The sequence below is a fragment of the Calidris pugnax genome, unplaced genomic scaffold (genome assembly GCF_001431845.1).
Source record: "Calidris pugnax isolate Ruff unplaced genomic scaffold, ASM143184v1 scaffold32, whole genome shotgun sequence".
Lineage (NCBI taxonomy): Eukaryota > Metazoa > Chordata > Aves > Charadriiformes > Scolopacidae > Calidris > Calidris pugnax.
This window is the reverse complement of record NW_015090783.1, coordinates 3,084,345-3,107,199: the sequence shown is the minus strand read 5'-3', so window position 1 is coordinate 3,107,199 and position 22,855 is coordinate 3,084,345. Positions and strand designations below refer to the sequence as shown.

General features: G+C 37.9%; 1 protein-coding gene across 1 annotated transcript in view; it reads right to left on the bottom strand.

The window, feature by feature from the left end:
- The window catches only part of AACS (acetoacetyl-CoA synthetase), a 41,405-nt gene that overhangs the window by 4,890 nt on the left and 13,660 nt on the right, over nucleotides 1-22,855 (bottom strand). The window contains exons 5-15 of the mRNA XM_014965300.1: nucleotides 18,360-18,457; nucleotides 14,398-14,512; nucleotides 13,752-13,833; nucleotides 12,935-13,082; nucleotides 8,744-8,824; nucleotides 7,526-7,650; nucleotides 4,806-4,870; nucleotides 4,515-4,637; nucleotides 3,047-3,160; nucleotides 2,499-2,624; nucleotides 844-913 (exon numbers count right to left, since the gene is read on the bottom strand). Coding sequence (XP_014820786.1) covers nucleotides 844-913; nucleotides 2,499-2,624; nucleotides 3,047-3,160; nucleotides 4,515-4,637; nucleotides 4,806-4,870; nucleotides 7,526-7,650; nucleotides 8,744-8,824; nucleotides 12,935-13,082; nucleotides 13,752-13,833; nucleotides 14,398-14,512; nucleotides 18,360-18,457 — 1,147 coding nt within the window. The remainder of the gene's footprint in view (nucleotides 1-843; nucleotides 914-2,498; nucleotides 2,625-3,046; nucleotides 3,161-4,514; nucleotides 4,638-4,805; nucleotides 4,871-7,525; nucleotides 7,651-8,743; nucleotides 8,825-12,934; nucleotides 13,083-13,751; nucleotides 13,834-14,397; nucleotides 14,513-18,359; nucleotides 18,458-22,855) is intronic.

Sequence of the window (22,855 nt, the reverse complement as noted above, 5' to 3'; positions counted from 1 at the left end):
AAAAGAAAAATTGATGCAATTAACCAAGTGTCTCTACATTTCATGCAGTGACTATGCAGCCACATTAGAAATAGAATTTTAAAAGAATTTGATTTAAAAAGGCATTTTGCTCATTTGAATGAAGCTACAGAGAACCTCAATGTTGTTCATTCACCTTCCTCAATCCCTCCCTTTTCCCCTTAGCCCACAAATGCACACACACTACTGATGACAAAACAGACCAAGAATCCTTGTAGTAGTCCATCATATTGCAATTGTGTAACATTACTTTCCAGTCATATAGCTGGAACTTGTGTTTCCTATAGAGCAGCCTCACACCATATGTCTGTTGAGTAGGTCTATTTGTGACAATGCCAGACACAGACTTAAGGAATTCACTCAACTTTGTTTCAAACAGCAACTTTTAAATGCAAGCAGAAAATTCAGCCACAATTCTTGTCTTGAATGTTTATAGTCGCTAACTCAAGTGCAACTTTATACCTGACCTTCCATAATTAAGTTTTGCTGTAAAGACCAGAAGACAAGTCTCCTGATTCACCACCTTGAATGTGCTGCACTCTTGATTCATACTCTTATAGATGATCACTATAAACCAAGGAACACAAACCCAAGTCCAGTTCAGTCTTATGTTCACTTTTATGTAAGTGGGATAGAACTTTGCAATGGGCTCCCTTCCTTCTGATCCAGGTGCTCTGATTAACTTAAGGGTTGAAATCCACAATACTAGATGTAACAAAACAAGTATAAAGCTAATAGGCCTGACAATCATGTACATTATGCTCTAAGGTGAGGTTTGAATTCTAACACTTGTTTACTCAAAACACTTCCACCAAAATATTATACCTGCGACCCAGCATGACGATTCCTCCTGTCTTGGGATTAATTTTGCAGTAATCACCGTGGGCCCAAACACCTAGTAGAGAATGACAAAGGTTAAGCAGCTGATTTCTTATTCATTCATTCACAGCAGACATGTGTAACTCAACTTATGTAACTTTGTAAAATACATACAAAAATTTAACACATCATATATACTTAGAATTACCCTCAGCAAATGCAGCAGTACTTAACTGCACAAACAATCCACCTTGCATTTACTACAAAGAGCTAGCACACGCAGGAGAGTAGGTCACACATTAGGATCAAACTCTAGCTTATCTTCTGATTGCTTGTTTGCATGACTATACAGCATCCTTTAGAAAAACAGATGAATTGCTGCTCTCAACAACACATTGAGGAAACTGCAAGAATCTTCTACAAAGGTAACAATATTACCACCAGTCTCTCTTGACCCACTTCTTTTATGATGTACAAATTCTGTGCAAGAAGCTTTCCAGGCTTGCACAATAGGGCTCAACAATTCCCTGGGGAGCTTAGTGTGTGCTTAGTGTTCTTAATTTGTGCTAATGTAAAATCAGATTTGACTTCTCAGAGGTGGAATAACTTCTGTATTATTTTTAAAATTGATACCATCACAGCAGCCTGCCACAAGCAGAGAAACAATTCTACTCAATTTTCTAAAAAACAACCCCAAGCCTGATTTGCATATGCAAGTAAAACCATTTTCCAAGCTTAACTGTTACACCCTTAGGCCCATTTACAAAAAAAGAAGAGCTTCAAGAAGAACCTCTGGACAGCAGTGATTTCAGTCCAACAACTATCACAGATTTTTTTCCATTTATTGTCAGGCTCACATGCAGAATCTAACTTCCACGTTCTCTCAGTTTTCCTATATGATTGCTTCCTGCTGCACATCCTGACTTCTCTCGTGAATCCAGTCTATATTAATGCTATTTATAAAAAAAGCTTCTGCCTCCAGAAAGCAGCAGCTTGAAGTCCTGCTCCTATAACAGCCCCTGCCCAGTAGGCAGCAGGGAGTTCAGCATCACTGTGTCACATAAGCCAAAGATCTGGATGAGCAGACTCCTCCACAATTAGGAAGCAAGCCTCGGTGCCACAGTACGTGTTCCTTTACACTTACCACCACTGAAAGACTGGATGAATGCAGAATATGCATGTTTGAGGCAGCACATATTTAAACCTCATGCTAATGAGGCAGGAGGTCAGCACTTATCCCTTGGGCCTCACTCCTCTAGGACAGAGCAGTCTGGCAGAGGTACAGCAACACTCATTAATGGAGGATTGCTCCCTGACCTATTCAGCACTTTCATTTCACACTCAAGCCAAGCAGTCTATGTCTGCATTCCAGACTATCAGGCTGTTACAGTCATATCTGCCTAATGAGAGTAGGAGCAAAAATAGGATTGAAGCTTTCCAGAGATTCTTATTAAATTGATTTGGATCCATATTCAAAACAAAGCACCAGAAAACAGACTGATATTATCAAACACATCATGGAGTCCTCACCCTGGAAATCAAGATTCAAAGCTGCACCTGCGTATCACTGGGCAAGAATAGACCTGTACCTTCCCAAGAGCAGCAGTACAATCTATAACCTTGGTCAATTTGAGGAATAGCCAAAGTCCTTCATTACATACCTGGGTATTTTGAAAAATAAGCCTTCCTGTATTTGTTTCCATTCTCGTCATTCCAGAAGTGCGTAGGCTGACAGGGAATAGGTTTGGTACAGACCAACTCTCCACTTTCACCCCAAACTGGTTTTCCTGTTTACAAAGAAATACATATTTTCTGCATTTCCCTTCCATAAACAATATAGTATCAAAGCAAAGATCATCTACAGTTATCACTTCCATGCCAGATGCTGATGTAGATGCGAGATGAGCTGTTACTGGTGGTCTTAACAGCTCGTGTTTAACTCCTAACACTCAGCCATGTCTTAACCTCAGTAACTCCAGGAGAGTAACTTTAGCAGAGGAATGGAAAGAGGAGAACCTTCTTTTACACATTGATTATTTTCACCAGAGTCCAGTATGATCCAGATCAGGTGAATTCGGATCCAGGTTGTGTGGAACATTTCCAAAGTGAAATCACCTATTTAACAGCTGTTTACTCATCTGATGAATGAAACCTAGGGTCATAAAACTAGTATTTCCTAAGTGTGAATAATATTTTGGATAATAGTTACCTTCATCATTCCATGCTTCAACAGCCATTCCAAGATTTCTGGCCTGAATTTCTCCTTTGTACACTGGAATTGTAACATTCTGACCCATGAAACATGAAATTATATCTGTCCCACCTATAATAGAAGAAATCCATTTAGAATATGCAATACTTTTTGGAAAAATCAAAACTGAAAGCTACATAAGAACTCTGGAACAGCAAATTGCCACCTTTGCCAAATGCTTCTGATCCACATTAAACAGCATAGACAGTTATTATCTAGGATGTTATGTGACTTGAAGTTTCTTTTCTTACTTTATATATCTTTTTATAGATTAAATACCCTTCATGCAGAAATATTCCTTGGGCATAACTTTTCTTCTTCCAACAGTTTCTTTAATCTCATTTGAGTAAATTTCCATTTATATAAGAGTAAGAAAATAAACAGGCCCTAGTTTACAGGCTTATATACTTAAGATTACTTAGAAATGCTTTCTTGTTTGTTTTCCTTAGTTTAAGGTAAACAGACAAGCTATTCCACTCAGTATTTACTTAGTCTTCATATCTTGTTCTCATTAGCACAAGGGGAAGAGGAGGGAGAGGTGAGCCATGCCTGTAGGATGAACAGTTATCTTAATAAAACAGACACTGTCAAAGTGCTTACTTCACTGAAATATCTATAGTCCTCCTATGACTTCAAGGAATTAGAATTAAAAGACACAAATGAATCATGTTAGCTTTACTCAAAAATAGTCTTCTGCATTTGGGACTATTAATGTCTACAGTAGCGAGTTCAAGATTCAGCACTACTCTTACCAAGACCAGAGTAGAGCTGACTTCAGTAGCATAATAATCAGACTTTAAAAATCAAACTAAACTCAGTTAAAGCACCCTTTTTCAAAGCCTGTCCTCACTGCAAAGCAGAATGAGGAGTTCTATGGTGGACTTTGTGTGAATAGCAGTTGCCTCAGCTAGCACTCCTCACAACAAACCGCACAGTATGTGGGCTTGATATTTCTCTAATTATGTAATTTACAAAAAAATCTGTCTGCAGTGCCAATTACTTGGCACAAAAGAATTGAAATGGGAACACAGAAAAACCTCTCCAAGAGGTATTTTCTGCTAAAGTCAGCTATTTGCAGAACAGTATGTTCTGTAGGTTAATAGACTCTTTTCTTGATCTCACCCTGCTACCCCTAAGGACAGCCAGTCAAAATAAATGATCCTGCTTAAAAGCAGCTAAAATCCAAAACATTCACCATGTCAGAAACATTCTACCTAAAAGCCTTTGAGTGTACAAGCTTCATTATGGCACACTGAATTATGCAGAAAATCTCTGCACTAAGATGACAATTAATTCTAGTTTAACTATAACCAAGCCTGAATGATCCAAGGCTTAAGGCTCCCCAATATACAGCATGAAACAAGGAAGAAGGAAACACACAGGCAACAAACAGAATTAATAAGGTGTACTCAGCATAAAGCATCACCTGAAATGGATCCCAGGAGGACACTGCTTTTTATGTGTTTGTAGACATACTCATAGCTTTGAGATTTGAGCGGTGATCCTGTAGACAGTATCGTGTGGAGTGTTTGGAGATTGTGTGTTTCACCTTAAAAAGCAGGAAATTAACAAAATAGGTTAAGGTAGAATTTGTAACTATTTGTCACTACAACCCAGAATAATTACATAAAGGACTTTGTGACAAGATACAGAACCAGAACCTGGAGAGGAAAGGCAGGAGGGAGGAGAAAGGATTCAATAGCTTTATAAAGCTTACATGGTTTTAAATTTTTCTCTTCTAGCACAGCCAGCCACTTGGCCCCTGTTCCAAGGATGGTGATCCTAAAGGGGAAAAAAGTTTAAATGTTTTACATATTTAAATATGCAAAGATTCTAAAGACCTGCGATTCCCACTGCAGTAAGCAGAAACTGTTAGACTCTATACATTTATTAGTCAAGCAATACAGTCTCTTGAAGCTTTCTAAGTGCAACGCACATCCTTTTGAGCAATCAAAATTAGGCAGATGACATGTCATCTCTACAGCTTTAGAACTTTTAATTTTATCTTTAAATATTAAGTAAAGCTTTCCCACCTCACAGAAAACATCCACTTTCATTTACAGGAATTTGTAACTGCTGAACACTCCAAAGACATCACAAAATGTTGTAACCTTTACTTCATCAATGGGCCATAATTGCCACTAAGATGTTTAACACTAAACTGATGCCTTGTTACACTCTTACATGTAAAAATCTTACCATTTCAGGGCACAGTTTAACAAAGAATACTTTACTCTGAGGATGGCAGTGATTTTCTTAGATACCTGTTCAGTTTGCACTAATGAAAGACTGAGTTGCAGGTGCCTAACTGAACCTGAAATTTGGCCTAGCTAACTGAACAACTGAAATCCACCCTTGCAAAAAAGTTTTAGAGCTCTGCAATACAACAGAATTAAAACTTTAAACAAAGGCTGTATCCCTTCCTTACTCTATCAAGGGAAGTGCCAGTTCAACATTTCTGCTGACTTCCAGGAAATCTCTTCCCTGCCTTCTGCTAAATCATTTTAGATTACAGCAATAAACTTGCTCAAGAAAGCCTATAGAGACAGATAAGGTTAAGGGATACAGTCTGAGCACGCAGAACGTGGACACCACATACATCAGTAGAACTTACAATAAGAGCCTGCTATCTTTGCTTTTACTCCACAGGCGAGGTGGAAGGTAGAACAGCTCTTAAGATCATACAGTTTCAGACAGAGAAGCCCATTTCAACACTATCAAAAGGTAATGTCTTCCTTTGCCATTTAGGTGGGTGACAGTAATAAAGAAGCTGCCACCTCTTGCATGGGGACAGGCTATTTGCACATACACATGGGTGCACAGAACAATTTATCAGGTATGTGGGAGCAGCACTGAGAGCCCACAGCAGTGTACAGCTCCACTCCACAGCCTCCAGCTACGTACCACAATCATATGAACTATTTTTACTCTTGTGGAAGTTCTAACTTTTCTTCCATGCTTCAAATAATTCCTTATTTTAAGTTAGAATACATAATGCTTCTGTTTATTTTTAAGCTCCTTGACACTTCCTCTACAGCACATGTAGAGCCTATTCTCCTATTATTTCCTTCCAAATGCTGTATAATTGGTGGATGGTGACTAAATACAGTTCACTTGAACTGATCTTATAATTGACGTCCACTTAAGTAATTCTTGTCATGCAGTATGAGCTATCTTGATGATACCATAAGAATACGCTATCTGAAGGAAAGTATGGTACATCTTCAGAGAAGCAAGGTAGTCTTAACATGTTGAAACCTTTTTTTAATATGTAACATATGACTGAGTTGGGAACAGACTGCATTATGAAGTACCACACAGATGGCCACCGCTTTTAGCACCAGATTACAGAAGTGAGACATGCAGACACATTTCAGTTATCTTCACTTACTTCTGGCATGTAGAAACAACGCTTAAAAATAAGCTGTGTTATTTGTCGATTCTAAATTTTTGCCTGTTCTACTGGGTCTTTTTTTGGGGGGGTGAGGGGTGTCTTAAGCTTGTGCTTTTGTTTTGTGGTGGTTATTTTTTTATTGGAAGCATTCTGACTAGGCATTAACCTCCAATAGACACAGACAAAATGTCAGTCTCTAAATATTATATGCCACAAAAGAGAGCAAAATTTAAATTATTAATTATGAAGAGTCAGAAAGAATCTTTTGGCAACCATTTTCCACCACAAATGAATTAAAATTATCAATTAAAAATAACACTCATTCTTTTACCAGTAATATAATTCAGATCTATTCCTTACATCCAGTTGGCAAAATAGAAAGGTTAAAAAAAAAGTTTAACCAGTGAACAAAGCTAAATACCATCACAGTAGTTTACAGCTGTTTATCCAATACCTGCCATTTCTCTAGGCTTCAAGAGAGGGCACTATGAGCATTTTTAGGGACAAAGAACTGTGTAAAACAATTAACAAACAGCTTGACAGAGAATTAGGCATTATAGATTGAAAAGCAAAGTATAAAAATGTAAGCAACCCTGCCAAGCCTTTTCAGTCAATTTAGGTCTTTAAGTCAGAGCACTATATTGAGTCTTAGGTTGAGCTGCTTGAAATAAAGGATTCTTATTTTCCAAGTTCTGAGTGTACTAAGAAATTACTCTTCAGATCACTCCCAATTACTGTCTTTTGAAAAGGCTGCTCTTGAAAACTGACTATTGAACTCAAATTCTTTGTTTGCCTGGAATCCAAATACTTGACTTAAATTTGAAACAATCAGTTCTTTGTCTCTTCTGCTCTCTAAAAGACTGTTTTAGTACAAAATTGTAAAAAGTTGTTCCACTCAAGGCTAAGCCAAAAGATAAACTATGTCATGCTACATACTGGTTTCTGACCAATGGAACGACACCTTTAACAAGGTTGCTTGTATGCGGTCACTGTAACAGGAGCAAAGAACATTATTCTTTTTTCATTTAATGTTGCTTACATACCCTAGCCTGTCAGTCAAGTCCCAGAGCACATTCGGTGATGGAATTAGAGGAGATCCATCATACAGGACCACTGAAGCTCCTGTGGCAAGTGCAGACACTAACCAATTCCACATCATCCAGCCAGTCTGGAAAAAAGAACATACTTACATTAGTTTCTGTCAGCCAGCTGTCCCCCTTTTCTGGCAGCTCTATCACACAATCAGGTGTATCTCTTACTGTCGTATGTTGGTAGGAGCTACAGGCAACTAGAAAGTGATGGATAGATTAAGACTTTGGCAGAATCTTCTAGACCAAAGCATGCTCCCTGCCCGTATTCAAGAGGTGCCACCTTCCCCTCCACTTTCCTTGCCTCAAGTTTCTGCTCTAAGAAACTGTTAAACCAGCACCTGAGTTTATGCCCATCTCTGCTGATTACACCTAATCACATTGAGACCTCAGAAACTAAGGCTAGAGCACTGTATCCTCTCATCTGTCCCAAGACTGGATCAGTTACATGTTCCCGATGAATATTGATTTAACTTATCCTTAAAAATACCTAATGAGATGGGGATTCCAAACCTCCCTACACACATACCTTTAAAGCATGAATCAAAAGACAGCACAACTTTGGGACAAGGTAATTATGACAACTCCTCGGAGATACTACAAACTGACTAGTACTGTTAAAGTTCAGAAAGGAACTCATGAGGAAAGGCATTAGCCTTCTCAAACCACTACAGTAATAGAAGATGTGCAATAGTTTTCTTTACCACAGCATTAGGAAAAAGCCATCACATAACTTCTACATTGCTCAGTTTTATTCCCTGTCTTACTAAACTTAAACTTGTGCAGCTTCTTTCCTCCCCACCAAACCAAAAATACACAACAGAAATTCTCATCTTCAGAATGGTCCATCCTTGCATAATGCAGGAAGGTGGAGCCTGTTTTGCAGGTCGTATTGATGAGGCAGTTACATCAATAAACCTATGGGACTGTAAAAATCAATCAATATTCCTCACTAATTAGATCAGAAACATTTAACATGGGTTTGCCCTTTCACAGAAAGGTCCCCATTGCTTTTTATTATTCCATCGGATTTTTTTAAAACTCAATTAAATAGGACAATCCCTTGCAGAACAAGAATTAAAAATACATAAGGATGTACTTGTAGGAAAAGCCCTCCCATCTTCATAAGAAAAATATCTTAAAGTATTTTTTAAAATGCCTTAAGACACTTGCCGTTGTATAGTACATAATAATGTCATTGCTGGTCATGTTGCCATGAAGAATGTGTTCCTTAAGATGCTGTATTAGTGTACCCTGAAAAAAAACAGTGGAAGAAAAATGTAAGTTCACATAAATGAAAAGCAAAACTCAGAGCAAATTAAGACTTCAAGAAAGCCTAATGTTGTCAATCCTTCACAGGATGTACTCCAGGATTACAGGCAAGTATTTCCTTTTAACCACAGCTGAAGTAAATCCCAGGGCCTATCTACAGCAGCAGCAATTGCATTCTCCATTTTCTCACATAACTTCTCAGCCTCTCTCATTAGACCTCAGAAATTCCCACTGCACATCACTTGTAATCCATGGAATAAATAACTTCCTTCACTTCCATCTCTGCCCAGCCATCAGAGTTGCAGAGTAACTCCATGCAGGCTGTAATTTTAACAGCAGGCTTTTACCAGTCAGATTTTCCGAAATAAGCCCTTTGACAGAGTTTCATTTTCAGTATATCCAGGCAACCGGGAGGAATGAAGGATCTAGAGCTGCTATAAACTGCAACAGTTGTTATACATAAACACTATTTATCCAAACTATCTTATCTATTAACATCTACGAGACAAAAAAGTCTAACTATACACATCTCTTGTAAACACTGAAGTGACTAGCTGTGTGAAAAATCTCACTGCTCAAAACATCAATATTAACAATAATGTAGTTAAATATATTACTTCCTACTCTTGTTGGAAATGCCACTGCAGTACCTTTCTTATCAAAGCATAACTTGTTAGGGTAAATAATTTTACAAACTACTTCACTGCAGTGACAAATTAATGTGGTTGATTTTAAAATAAAGATTTTTTTGCATTTATACAAGGAGTTATAGTGGAACTATTAAGAGCCTCATAAGCATGAAACATGATTTATGCTGAAAGAAAATAGATTACAGATAAACATTTGAAATGAAAAAGGAGAGTCATAAAACCGACACCCGATTTGGGAGAGAAGCAGGAAACACTAAATAAAAAAATAAAAGGAGTAAATCTTATTTTCTCTCTGCAACTTGAAGGAAGCAAGTCTGAATTCACCTACTAGTGTTTGAATGCATTAACTGTCACAATGCTGCCACCTACCTATAGCTACCATTATCTACATTTAAAAATGAAGAAAGCCTGAGGATTTAGAAACACTGTTTAACTTAACAGTTAAGGTTGTCAAAAAACTGCAGGTGTTAACAAAACTATTCCATTTATAAAAGTACATTGCCTCCGCAGAAGAATGTGAAAGAGCAACAAAAAGAAGTGAAATTAAAAGTCAAATTCAATGAAAATAAATATTGGCTTTCTTTTCCCTGCATTTAGTTGTTGCTATTCCACAGTTTTGGAACCAAAAGGGAGTTTTTTTAGTAATGACTGTAGGTAGAGCCTATGAACTACTCCCCTGCAAAAAACTCTCAATCTGGCAACAAAGGTGGTGTGGTAGAAAACATACCTATCCTAAAGAGCTAACAACCCAAGATGCTCTCTCAAGTTTATTTATAGGATTTGTATGACCCTCAAAATAAATCCTAAGCATTTAGCATATCATGACAGATCTGGCAGCTGATAAAAGCTTACTGGTCTGCTTGTCTTCATCGGGCTTAACATAGGGCTGATAAAGTGCTGAGCATCTGGAGTGTCAAAAAACCAGCAGGCCCTGCTGCTCCTGAGCACCGAGGGACCGGTGCTAAGCGGTTACACAGCAGAGAGAGAGCAGCTACTCACGGTGTGGGCTCTGCGCTCAAACCAGCAGTGGTCTCCACACAGCACTCCATCTGAGCAGGAAAAAACCCCAGAGCAAGTTGCCTACGTTAACACAAGAAGTCTGTAGCAGCACAGCTACTTCAGCCCAGGTCTTCTGAGCCCTTACAGTGGGTAGAAATGAACTGATTACAGTTTTACCAAAAAAACCCCACCTCTTCTTAGATGGGAAAGTGGAGCAACTGAAAAGGGACCTGTATGAATACAGTAAGAAGCAGAACCAGCATTTTTAGGACTTCAGAAGAACAACTACTCACTAATGTTTTTCAATAACCCTCCAAATGTATTTCTGTAGCACACCCAATTAATTGTTCAGTAAGAAACAGCTTTGCCTCCAAGACCAGAAAAATCTTACTCCAAGACACTACTTTTTAAATCATCTCCTATGACTTGACTTCATTTTCATTATTTACATATGTTATTCACTGTGTATCAAGAAAACAGACTATATGCAGAGAAAACAGACCAAAAACATACTGCAGAATTAAACTGAGTTGTGAGTTTTTAAAAAGCTGCCTATTAGCATCTATAAGATCAGCACTTTAACATACCAGCATTGAGCTGCACTGCAAATAAAATGATTTAAACCTTCACTGAGATATCCTCTCTTCTTGCATTTTTAACCATCAAACTAAAATTCCAGCTAATCTGAGGCTAGAAAGTGAGACAGACCATAGGATAATTCTGCTTTTGTTGAAATCAGTAAGAATCCTATTAATTAGTGGCAACAAGATTAAGCCAAGACCAAACAGAGGAACCCAATCAAGTGTGCACAAGACATCTAAGAATTTCTTTGCATGGATTTTATTGTAGGCTCTATTCAAAATGGCACATATAAAGCATGCACACTTAAGAGTCTCCAATGCCAACAATTTGCTTTTACACCAGAGGTGTTAGCACCAGAATTTATAAAAAAAAATCATGCTGCAACACAGGAACTACAGAACTGCTCAGCAGGAACACAGAATCCTCATAACATATCTATTCAAACCATCACATTCTCTCCCTCCCAGCAAGAATGAGTAGTCTGTAACTAAACCTTAAGGTAGCTCTGTATGAACTGAAAATTATTCTGATGGAGAGCAGAGGAATGAGATTAAGAGCAAGCTAAGCAGCCATACAGATAATGTGGGAAGTGAAAGAACTTTGCAACAGAGAAGAGTCCCACTGTATGATCTACATCTGTATTTTTAGTCTCTCTACTCTTTATCATGCACTGCTGAACAAAAAAACTTGTCCTGGTTTTACCAGTCTTTCCAAGTACTTAACCAGTCTCAAGCCAGCACAGCTTCAAAACAGCTGTCAAACTTCAAAATACACCTTCTTTCTTCACAAAGATAGCATCAGTGTCCCACAGGGACCATCTTATATGTCACATGCTGCTGGCATAATCTCTTATTGATAACATACAAAGCAGAGTGTTTACAGGCAGTGTGGAATTTACCTGTGGGCAAATCTTCCAGTTCTTGCCATCAGAGAGGCAAGAACGTACACACCATGGGTGTAACAAAGTGATCCTGCCCTCAGGCTACCCAGACAACTCTACAGCCAGTCTCACCAGATGCTCGTCCTGATTTTCAGAGAAAAAAGCAGAAACAATGGACACTGCCTAATAGTTTTGCCATTTAATTTATACAAGTTGGTACAAATGAGCTAGGCAACACATTCTGCCTGCCTTAAGGGGAAAAATCCCTGCCTTTTATTAAGGACTACACTAACAGCAGAGTTAAACACTATGTCTGACTGCTGGACACTCTTCCTGACCTTTAGTAAGTTGCCTAGAGCAACTTTTAGAACATGAATAGTAAGTGGAAAGCATGTGAGTATGAATGATTTTAGCAGTAACATTTTATATATCTTCACAACAAGAGACTGCCTAAAGCAAAGCTTCCATACAAAGCAAGACTTACACCCAAAGAGATGCTAAACCTTCCAGCTTCCTTTCTTAAAAATGGATCGATGAGGATGACATGCTCTGAACTGATAAGCGTAGGGAGTGAAGTTTAAGGTCAAAAAAAATCTAGATAAAAATAGCAAGCTCTCTATGGGCCTTAACAGTGGCCAAAAATCGGTTCCAAGCACCCATTCAAGTGCTTTGGCCTTTCTTCTACAAGAATCAGTTGGGCAAGGTCTACTAGTGCTTTTGTGAGGCACCTGTTCCCAGGAAATAGCTGAAGTCTCCAAAAGGTCTTCACACCATTCCCTCAACTAAATTATTTTATATCCTTATTAATCCATATTTGCTTTCAAACAGTTACTTACAAATATAAAGTTTCATTGCAAATTACTGAAAAACTGTCAGCAATCAATTCTTCCTTAAAGTACATCATGAGATGATCCTGTTAAAGGAAAAATGTAACCCACGTAGTTAAGAAAAGGTAGTGCAGCTCCAGGAGGGAATACATACCCCTGCTGAATGAACCATGCATTTTGGTGCCCCTGTTGTGCCTGATGAATACATGATAAAGAGAGGATGACTGAAAGGCAGCTGCTCAAACTCCAGCTGGGGGGCCTGGTCTCCTTTCCCAGTAGCAAGGAAGTCTTCTAAAAAGACACTGCATTAAGAGGAAAATAAATGATTACTTCACATTTTGTCTGAAAGCATTACAGAGGTAATCTTGTATATGAGCTGGGGTATCTAGTAGTTATTTTACAATAAACTATATATATTGTTTTTATTCCTACCCTTTCTACTCTTTGTTTGAATTACTAGTTGTTTTGTTTCCTTTTTCTGCTTTAAAATAAAGTGTTATTGAGATGTAACACAACAAAATCAAGCTGATAAATCTCCACTTATGATCAGCTGCCAGGCTTAACAGCTCAAAGCAGACTGGAACTATCTGACCCTCAACAGTCTGGAACTCAACCATTTCCAAAAGGTATCTAACATACATAATCCAGACCAGGAAATAAGCAAAACAATTTTTCTCTAAAAATGTCACTTAAATTATTAATTGATCATTTCTGAAAGCCACTTTCTTCTACCTGCTATATCCTATTGAATTTTGCCTTCATTGAGAACCATTAATACCAGCAGTGGTTTTGTATGTTGCTGCAGATGTTTTGCTTCTGCTACTTCTGTTTCCAGTATTAAGCAGAACACAAACTAAGAAATCCAGCTACATCTTAATTTTTGCAACTTCAAGAGGTCAGGCCCCTTCAATAGCTCCCAGCATCCATCTCATCCCTAGTTAGGGCAGTCACAGCTCAGAAGCTGCCATTACCTGTTTGGAATCTTTGAAATATCTATGGTTTCTCTGGAGGAGACATACGGGATCACAACCACTTTTTTTATATCTGGAAGCCCTGGAAGAAAGAAGAAAAAATGTTTCTGACATTCAGCTACATAAACCCAAGGTCTTTTCTGTCTGATTGAATCATACAGTGTAAAGCATTAAGTAATATAAATAATTTTGATGCACCAAGTATTGGATATAGTTTTAAATGTTAAAACCCTCAGAAGGCTAAATTGTTACCTAAGACACAGTTTCCTTAATACAGCCAGCCTTTTAAAAATACATGTATAAATCTGCAAGCTTTAGTGCTGTAATACCTCTTCATTTGTCTTCAGCAGCACTTCGCTCAGGCTTAAAAACCCAATATTCATCAGTCCCTGTTCCCCCACTTATACTGCCAACTAATTTATGATGATAGATTTGAGCTAAGCTAAAAAAAGACTGTTAAAATTACATAAAAGACTGGTTAGTTTTCACTCAAATCAGTTCTGCAATTCTAAGTGGCCACAGAGATACTGTAAAGGAGGAAGGACAGTGACAGGCAGTCAAAAGTGTCACTTTTAGTGACAGTGCAGGCTTTGAGTGCTCACAGAACTAGAGCATAACTAAGACTAGATGGTATGCAGGGAAATACCTTTTACCACACTAAGCAGCTTTTCCAAGTGGTTATGTTCTTTGCCATTGTATATAACAGCTTCAACAGAGAAGATGAGCTTAGGCTGAATTTGGGAAAATCTGTCCAGCACACCCTAGGAACAAAGAGAAACAAGTTTAAAAAAACTGAATTGCTACAGTAGGAAAATCCACTGAATACTAAATGTAAATTTCAATTCAAAGAAGGAATAAGGACAGGAATTAGTAAGAATTGTTAAGAGGCTGCCTGCCTGTCTTTCACTCACCCAAGATCTTCAAAGTACAACAGGTTTGTAACACTCTATTTCATGATCCCCAAATATATCAATCAATAACAAAGATAGGATGACCACAAATCACAGAACATTATTCACTGACGGATTAAGTTCACAAAGCTAAGCAGTTAAAAATTCACCTTGATAATTACACATTCATCTAAGGAGGACAAGCACCTAACTGATGTGAGCAGGAGTCAGGCACTTAATTTACCTGAAGGTCCACAAGAACCCTGTCTGCATCTGCCGGATGTCCTTACTACATGTCCTTGTAACATCCCCCCAACACTGCTTTGACAACATACCAGTAGTTTGGCAGCCTGCATAGGGGAAAAACTGAAAAACACCAGTGTTCTGGAAGATGCATTTGTCATAGGGGAAGTTGACACTTGACATGAAGTCAGTTTTGTTCTTCTATGATTAACATAGGAAACTGTACCACTTATTTTTACCAGAAAAACTAGATATTGAAAACACACATACCACCAACAAAAAACTACCATATCTCTTTTAGAACCTCTGGGGCAGGACACATTCAAATGCTAAATTTTCAGGTGTCCTCCAGCTTACAATGTTTTCAGGAATTTACCACAGTTATTATCACACTTGAGAGAAAAACCCTTCTGGCATTTCTTTTATTTTTTCTTCATGTACACTGCATGCAGCAGCTTACCAAAAACAGGTCTTTTTTTGTATTTAACAGCAAAAAGCAAATCCTTTTAGTAAAAGCTCTCAGCACACAGTAATGTTCATCCCTCTCTAGCTGCATTACTTTAAACAGTAAGAACTACAAGATCACTCAATACTACAAAATTGTCAGCTAACCGTTCAAGAACAATCTCCTAAATCTTTTTGCAAAATTTAGACTTCAGTCATGTGCTTATTCTACCCAGCATTCTTTATTCTTGTGTCTTCTGCGTTGTCCTCTACATTGCAGCCAAAATAGGAGACAAATTATTACCAAATCAAAATGCTGATGCAAAAACATCACAATCAACTAATCTTTATTAAATGCCTCCTTTCCAAGCTAAGCCAGGGTAGTAAGAAAGCCAACAGCAAAAGTACAGAAATCCTGTCCTGACAGCTTCTCCATGTTATTTTTTTAGGAAAGCTCACTGAACACTAGAGGTAAGGGACAGGGATATGACTAAATATAAATACACAACTGTCTCTGCTGAATATGTCTCTTAACAGCTTTCCCCCCTATCACCCAAAGATGCATTTCCATTTCCTCGTTCACACCATGAGAAAATACAGTGACAATGTATTGACACCCAACTTGATCAATTAGTTAAAAAAAAACCCACCAGAATCTGTTTCAGTAGTATAAGAGATTTTTAAGAAGCCCCTAATGCATTAACTGACAAACTCAGGAACATAGATTTAATTAGTACATCAAAAGTACTCTTAAGGGAGAATGAAATCCGATTTCCTGCTTTTAGGTATGTTATCACACCTACTTATTTGTAGTATTTTCCAAGATTGGGCCAAGCAGCCAAATTACACACAGCATGTGTGTAATACATATTTATGTGTATGTGCTCAGCATGAATGTGTATATGCCTACACAGAGCATACATACCCCATATCCACACTGCCTGATGTTTAAAAATCAAGACCAATGAGAGGACTAATGGTACTCTAACAGAAGAATCAAATCTGAAGAGAAGTGTGAATCAGAAACAGAGATGACTACAATTCTCAGGGTCTTAGTAATCCTGCTAACACACCCAGTTGGATTCATTAGCACTGGCAGGATCAAATCCCACAGGGCAGCTTGGTGTGATACAAAGGGAATACAAACAGATGGAACATGTAATTGCTACACTGGAACTTTAATCCAAGCAGATGGCTCAGCAAGGAATTGCTTTCATGAAAACCTCAGGTATACTAGATATGGCTCATATTATTTGATGAGCCTCAAATCCTGTATTAAATAATTGTGCAGGACCCCATGAATGGAGCCACACTGGCTTTGCTAGGGCTCACCAAAGATTTCTTACAGTCTTAAGAGTATAGCCTCCTTTTAAACTTACATATCCAACAATTTCTTATGCACAGGCTGCAAAGAACTACTTTCCTATTAATATAAGTAAATGGATAACAGCGACTAGAGAAATTAAGCAAAAGCTGCCAAGAGTGGCACTCTGCGTGGGAGGGAGCTCACTGGTTCTCTGACAGCAGACTTCCTGAGCGCTTCTGAAGCCTTTGGATGTATGGCATTCAGAGCTTGCAATGTGTAGGCAGCTCTGAGAAGTGACATTTCTAAGCTTCACAAAACATATATACACAATTGGATTTGAAATGCTGAAAATGCTACACTATTTCCCAAAACAAACAAAATCTTCATTTACATTAACAAAACTAATGCAACTGCACAGAAGGAGAAATATCTTTTCCTTAGGGTAGAAGCTAATATCCCTGGGGACCTCTGCTGATCTCCCTCAAGATTTTAGGGTTTGAATTCATGCCAACACATGCTGCCAAGTTAAAGGAGAATAAATGATATCGATGGCACTGCTGCTCTGAGGCTAAATTTCATTAAAAAAAACCTATCACAAAAACTAAATAAAGCTGGGCACTGAAAATAACAGCACATCAACACGGACAGAAAACATACCAGTATTCTGTAATGCAAACAAAATGAACAATCTTCCCTCAGATGAGAGATCAAATCATATTGCAAAGAAAATACTCCATACTGTCATTTTCTGAGCAAGCAGAAAATATTTGTAGAACAGATTGATCATTACATGCTGTAATGATTTTTTAATTTTTTTTCCTAATGCTACACCCTCAAGTGTAAGAAAGTGGAATGCTGCTGCCCTCTAGTGCTAAGCCAGAGGTCATTACTCCATATATTTAACCAGCTACTGGGATTAAACACTGAGATTTAGGGTATATATTATCTAAATGTTTGGTATTCTGTATTCTGCAATCCACAAACAGTACATTCTCCAAATAATGCTTTCATGCAAACTTTGAGACAGAAGAAGGGTTCAACACTCCATTTTAGAAGTGATCTGTGTCTGTTGCTTCTTATGATTTGTGCTGAAGACTTTCCATAGAAAGCAGAATATATTCTCAAGGCTTCCAGGGCACATCATAATATCTCTTTGAATATCACAATAGTTTTTACCATATTTTACACACAGCATTTATTCCTACATTAAAAAGTTAAACAGGTTAGCTATATTAGCCTGAAATTCCTCACCTTGCTGGCAAACAAAGCCTTCTGGAAAAGGCCAACTGAGGTGTTGCTCACTTTACCCACATAGGAGGCAGAGGAAGGTACTTCTCAGGCAAAGAAACTGGAGTGTGGCTAAGCAGCATGGGGAAAGATACAGAAAGGAGAGGCCAAGCCCCAGACAACTGTTGCATTGCTACTCATTTGTATATTTAATATAACAAAAACTCACCATGACTATGGATTGCACCTGAAAATATCCCAACAGGGAATTAGCTAAAGATACTCAAGTCACTATGCTGAAAGTCATTACTAATAACTGAACCCATTGATTTTTATTCAGTTTGTGGTAGCTAGAAAAAAAACCTGGTGTACTTGGCTGTGCCAGGAGGTGGCAGTAAGACTAAAGTGAACAGAATCTATCCACCAGTTGAATTTATCCCCTTTATATTTGTTTGAAACAATGATAGCTTTTCTGGAACATGCAATAAGGCTACTCACGTTAATGCCAAAGTCTGGTGATGTTGAACTCCAGATGGCACCAATACTTGCAGCAGCCAGCATCGCTTCCACTGCATGAATGCTGTTTGGTAAGTAACCTATGGCAGAATTTGAAAGGTTAGAGATGGAAAAACAAAAAATCCAATCTTACAGTAAATATAGTGCATACAATAGCCAGTTTAAACAAATAAAATGAAAAATCCTGGACTGAAGCATCCTTTAAAGTTTTCCACACAAGCACAATGTCCTCTTTCAAAGTCAAATCAATTACACAGGGAATTAGAAATAATTCCATTTATAACAATAGTTGAATCAGTTTGTATCTGCAATGTTACTCCCAATTTACAAATGCATCTGCTTAATGAACGTGACTCTCAGAAGGCAGCATGCTGAAAAGAACTGTGGAGGACATTAAATTTATGGATTGAATAGGGTATGTAGAGACTAATGCAGCACTGTGCAAGGTCTGTAGAAAACAGCCATTTGAGAAGGAACAAGTATCTGGAAGGAAGGAGTACAAATGCTTAGTTCAAAAGCAGAGATTCAGCTTCACAAAACTAAACATTGTCTCATAGACACTGCCAGAATCTTAAGCACAAACAAGCAAAACCAGTGTCTCAGCTGATAAGGGAAGAATACAGCAGGACAAGCCCAGGAACACTCCCACACAAATGCAGCTCTTCAGGTTCATCTCATTAGCTTGCAGCAAGATTTCAAGATTTAATTCAATTTATCAAGGCATACAGAAGAAATGAATGTCAAGAAAGTTAGCTTTTCAATGGGCTCAATGTGAGCAATTCTCCAGAAGGTGCTGGGTGGCCAAGATAGATTCTGATCAGTTGAGAGTCAAACTCACAAGTTAGAACACACAACAAATTCACAAACTACACAGAAGTAGATTAACAATCTGGAGTTTCAGATAACCCTTCTGAAGTAACCAAACAGATGTCCAAGTACTTTAAAAAAGGCACATGACAGGCCTGATTGCAGTACTTGGACATCTAATTAGAATTCAGTGTTTGAAAGCAAACTTAAATGGCATTATAAATGCTTCCCAACCCATTTAACAATAGTGGTGAGCACCAGCAGATCCTGGAACTGCAGAACAAGCTTAGGTGCTCCACAAGTATCTACCAGACAGCAAAAACTCACTAGTGCTAGGCACTTTTCAAAGATAGATATTTATGGATACATTTTTCAGGACAGGAACTAAGACCACAGATCTTAGTAGCAACTTCTGTTACATTAACTTTGTCAATTATGAGGGTACTGAGCTTGATTTTTGCCAGTTTGTCTACACAGCTTAAAACACATTATCCTTTTAAAGTCTACTTTGTAGAAAGTTGAAAAAGTCTTAAACTAAGATTTTTCTTCACAATTCAAAAATTAGTGAAATCAATTTTTTAAACTAGTTACTCTGTAAACTGCTGTGCTTTTGGGAACAGCAACTTTGAAATCAGCATTATGACATAAGCCCAACAATTTCTGGAAAAACACAGCTGTGAATAAAAACCTCATACTGTTTTAAGATATAAATTACTCCCTAGAACTACCTACAGTTCAGTGTTTTGTTCAGTGAAGTTCTTAAGTAGTTGAAGTGCAGCAAAACCTCAAGCCCATAAGGGCATTGTTTATTTTGCTGTTTTTCCCCTTAGAGTCAAAGTTTATGACAGAAGGTACAGCATCCCAAAATTTTAGTCATTTTTCCTTTAAGAGAAGTCTTCCTCCCTGAACAATAATTTGAAATCTATGAACCAGAACAGGCTAAAATGTCATTTTCTGTGATGAAAGCAGTTATTTTTTAATTGATGCCAAATATTTCCACTGAGCATTTCTTGGATAAGATTATGGGAGGCCAGAGTACAATGAAAACTTAAAGCATCTCTTCATGCTTTGGAGCAGTGATTACCTTGCCACAGCTTACAAGCATCAGTTCTATTATAAGCAAGTTCTCCACCACTCCTACAAAAGCCCTCAAGGTAAGAACACAAGTCTGCTTATTATTATGAGCCAGACAATTAAACCATTACTTTCACCTGTCAGTTGGCTTTGAGGTGGTGTTTGAGGATATCAGCCAAAAATGCCAAAAGGTATGAAACATGCAAGGCAACTTACTCTGCACTTCTGTATCTTCACCCAATCACTGCAGGCAGCTTGCTCACCCTGATTTTCACATATTTGTCATAATCCCCAGCACCAGGTACATTAAATCAAAATGTGGTTCTGTTCTAGAAAGATTCTCCAAACATCCCAATGTAAGAACTTGTCACTTCTCGACAGCTCCCAACTTTAAGTGACACAAACTACTTCTCCTGTCAGTCTTTCAGATTAAAACTGGATTTTCAGAAAAAGCGATTTCTCTCACATCAGAAATTCTGCAGATCAATTACAGCAGCTCCCATGTATGTAAAATTCCCTGCTTTTGACTGTGCCCCTTGAGATACCAACTGACTCCTCAAAGCATTCAGGAGGCTGACACAGGTCTTAAGTGGCTAAAACTTGGCAAACAGTAATGTTGCAGACAAAGAGGATGAAAAAACTCAACTTTAGCTGGATTCACATCAAGGGTCACAGAACAGTGACCTACATACAGAAGCTCTGTACTACAAGAGAATAATGATACAGCTACTTTAAATATTCATCATATATTTGTTCACATATTTAACTAGAGCCTCTGTGTTCCTTGATACAAGATTACAGATAAGGATTGAAACTAGCATTTGTCAACATGGGTAATGCTTACAGAAGGTACTTCTCTATCTCTGCATCTTAATTTACCCCTTTTCCAAAGCTGGTAAAAAAGGGAGAAACTACTTTCTGTTACTAGAAAGAGAAGATCTTCATACCCTCTTTGGGTGAGCTAGAAAGCAATTGAACAAAGGGCTCAAAACACAGGAGTTAGGAACCCAGCAAGTAGGAATTCAGAATATAACATACCAAGGGTCCTAGCAGCACTCCACCTGACTCTTAAGTATATATATAATCTCCATAAGGACAAAGAAATAAAAACTTTACTTCAACATAAAACATGACAAATGTCTAAGCAGTACAAGTGATAGCTTAAAAATACTGTATGGATTTTGGTTTTTTAGAAGCACTTACAGCCTGATCTACTCAGGACAGCATTTTCTGTCAGCTGCTATTTACTTAGCTTAGCATATGCTAAGATTAAATTTAGATTTGGTCATTTACACTACAGTACTTTATCAACAGAATAGGTGAAAACTCTAGGCCAAAAATTTCTGGTAGAATCATGCTAGAAACTATGCCAGAAGTCTCATTTCTTAAGAGCGCTGAGAACACATTCCCTGCAAGCACCTAATAGCTTCATAAAGTAGAATAAATGGGTACTCAGAAACAGAGGCATCCAAACATTAGTACTCATCCAAATAAAAAAAAAAACCACAAGCTTGGACCCTGCACCAAAGATTTAGTTCAAGCCTTAGAAGAAACACATTAGGAAGAAGGAAACCAGGGAGCTGCAAACAAAATATCCTCTCAATGGCTTATAGTATTGATCTACAACAGCTCCCAAACAGAAGAGACAATTCAAAGACCAGACTTCCAATTTCTCTTTTTGATGTTAATATATCATTTTATGCTCCTGTAGGACTTGTGGTCATCCTGCCTAACATTACTGTGGCCCGAGACTATTAGTAACATGCTAATCTTCTTACAAAGCTAGCTTTAAAACCCACGTAAGCAACTAGGGCTAATACAGTTACTATAGATAAAATACCAGCTTTAAACAATGTAATTCATTGATGTTTTGTTGAGGATTTTTTGTGTGAACACACAGGGAAGATTAGCTTGGTTTTTTAACTGCTGACTTGTAGTAGAACAAAGCTGGCTACAGGGATATAATAGAAACAACCTATCCAAAGATGAAAAACACAGATACTCCCCATTTTATTTTATGCCTGCTACAGTCATTGTTATTTGCCAAACAGATGGCCACTGGGAGACCACAAATACTTCACATGTGGATTTGTGTAGCTTGGATTAGGTATCATATCTGTTTCTTCCAACTGCTCAAGCACCATTGACAGTATTGCAAGATATCTTTAGAAGAGATATGTTTCACCACACATCTGCTTCAACTATGTTTACTATTAAGTGCTATCTCCTTAGTGATGGAAAGGGAAGACTAATATGAAATCAAGCTGAAAAAGTGCTGACATCGCTACTTGTCCGCCCACATTCACCCACCTCCAACTTTAACATACTATTACTGTCATGATGCAACCATAAATTGTATTGAACAAACTAGGGGATATGTTAAGTATAATGAAAAGTTAAAGTAGTCTTGTCTTAAAGGCAGTAAAGCATGGAGATGAAATTCACAGGAAGAAAACAACATTAATTGTCTTGCATACAATTCTAACAGCTCAACATTTTAAGTGATTTTAACAGAGACCAAAGGCATCGGAGCCTAGCAGGCTGACTAGGTGCTAGGCAACTATAATAAAATAAAATCTTCTATTTAAATGCTGATT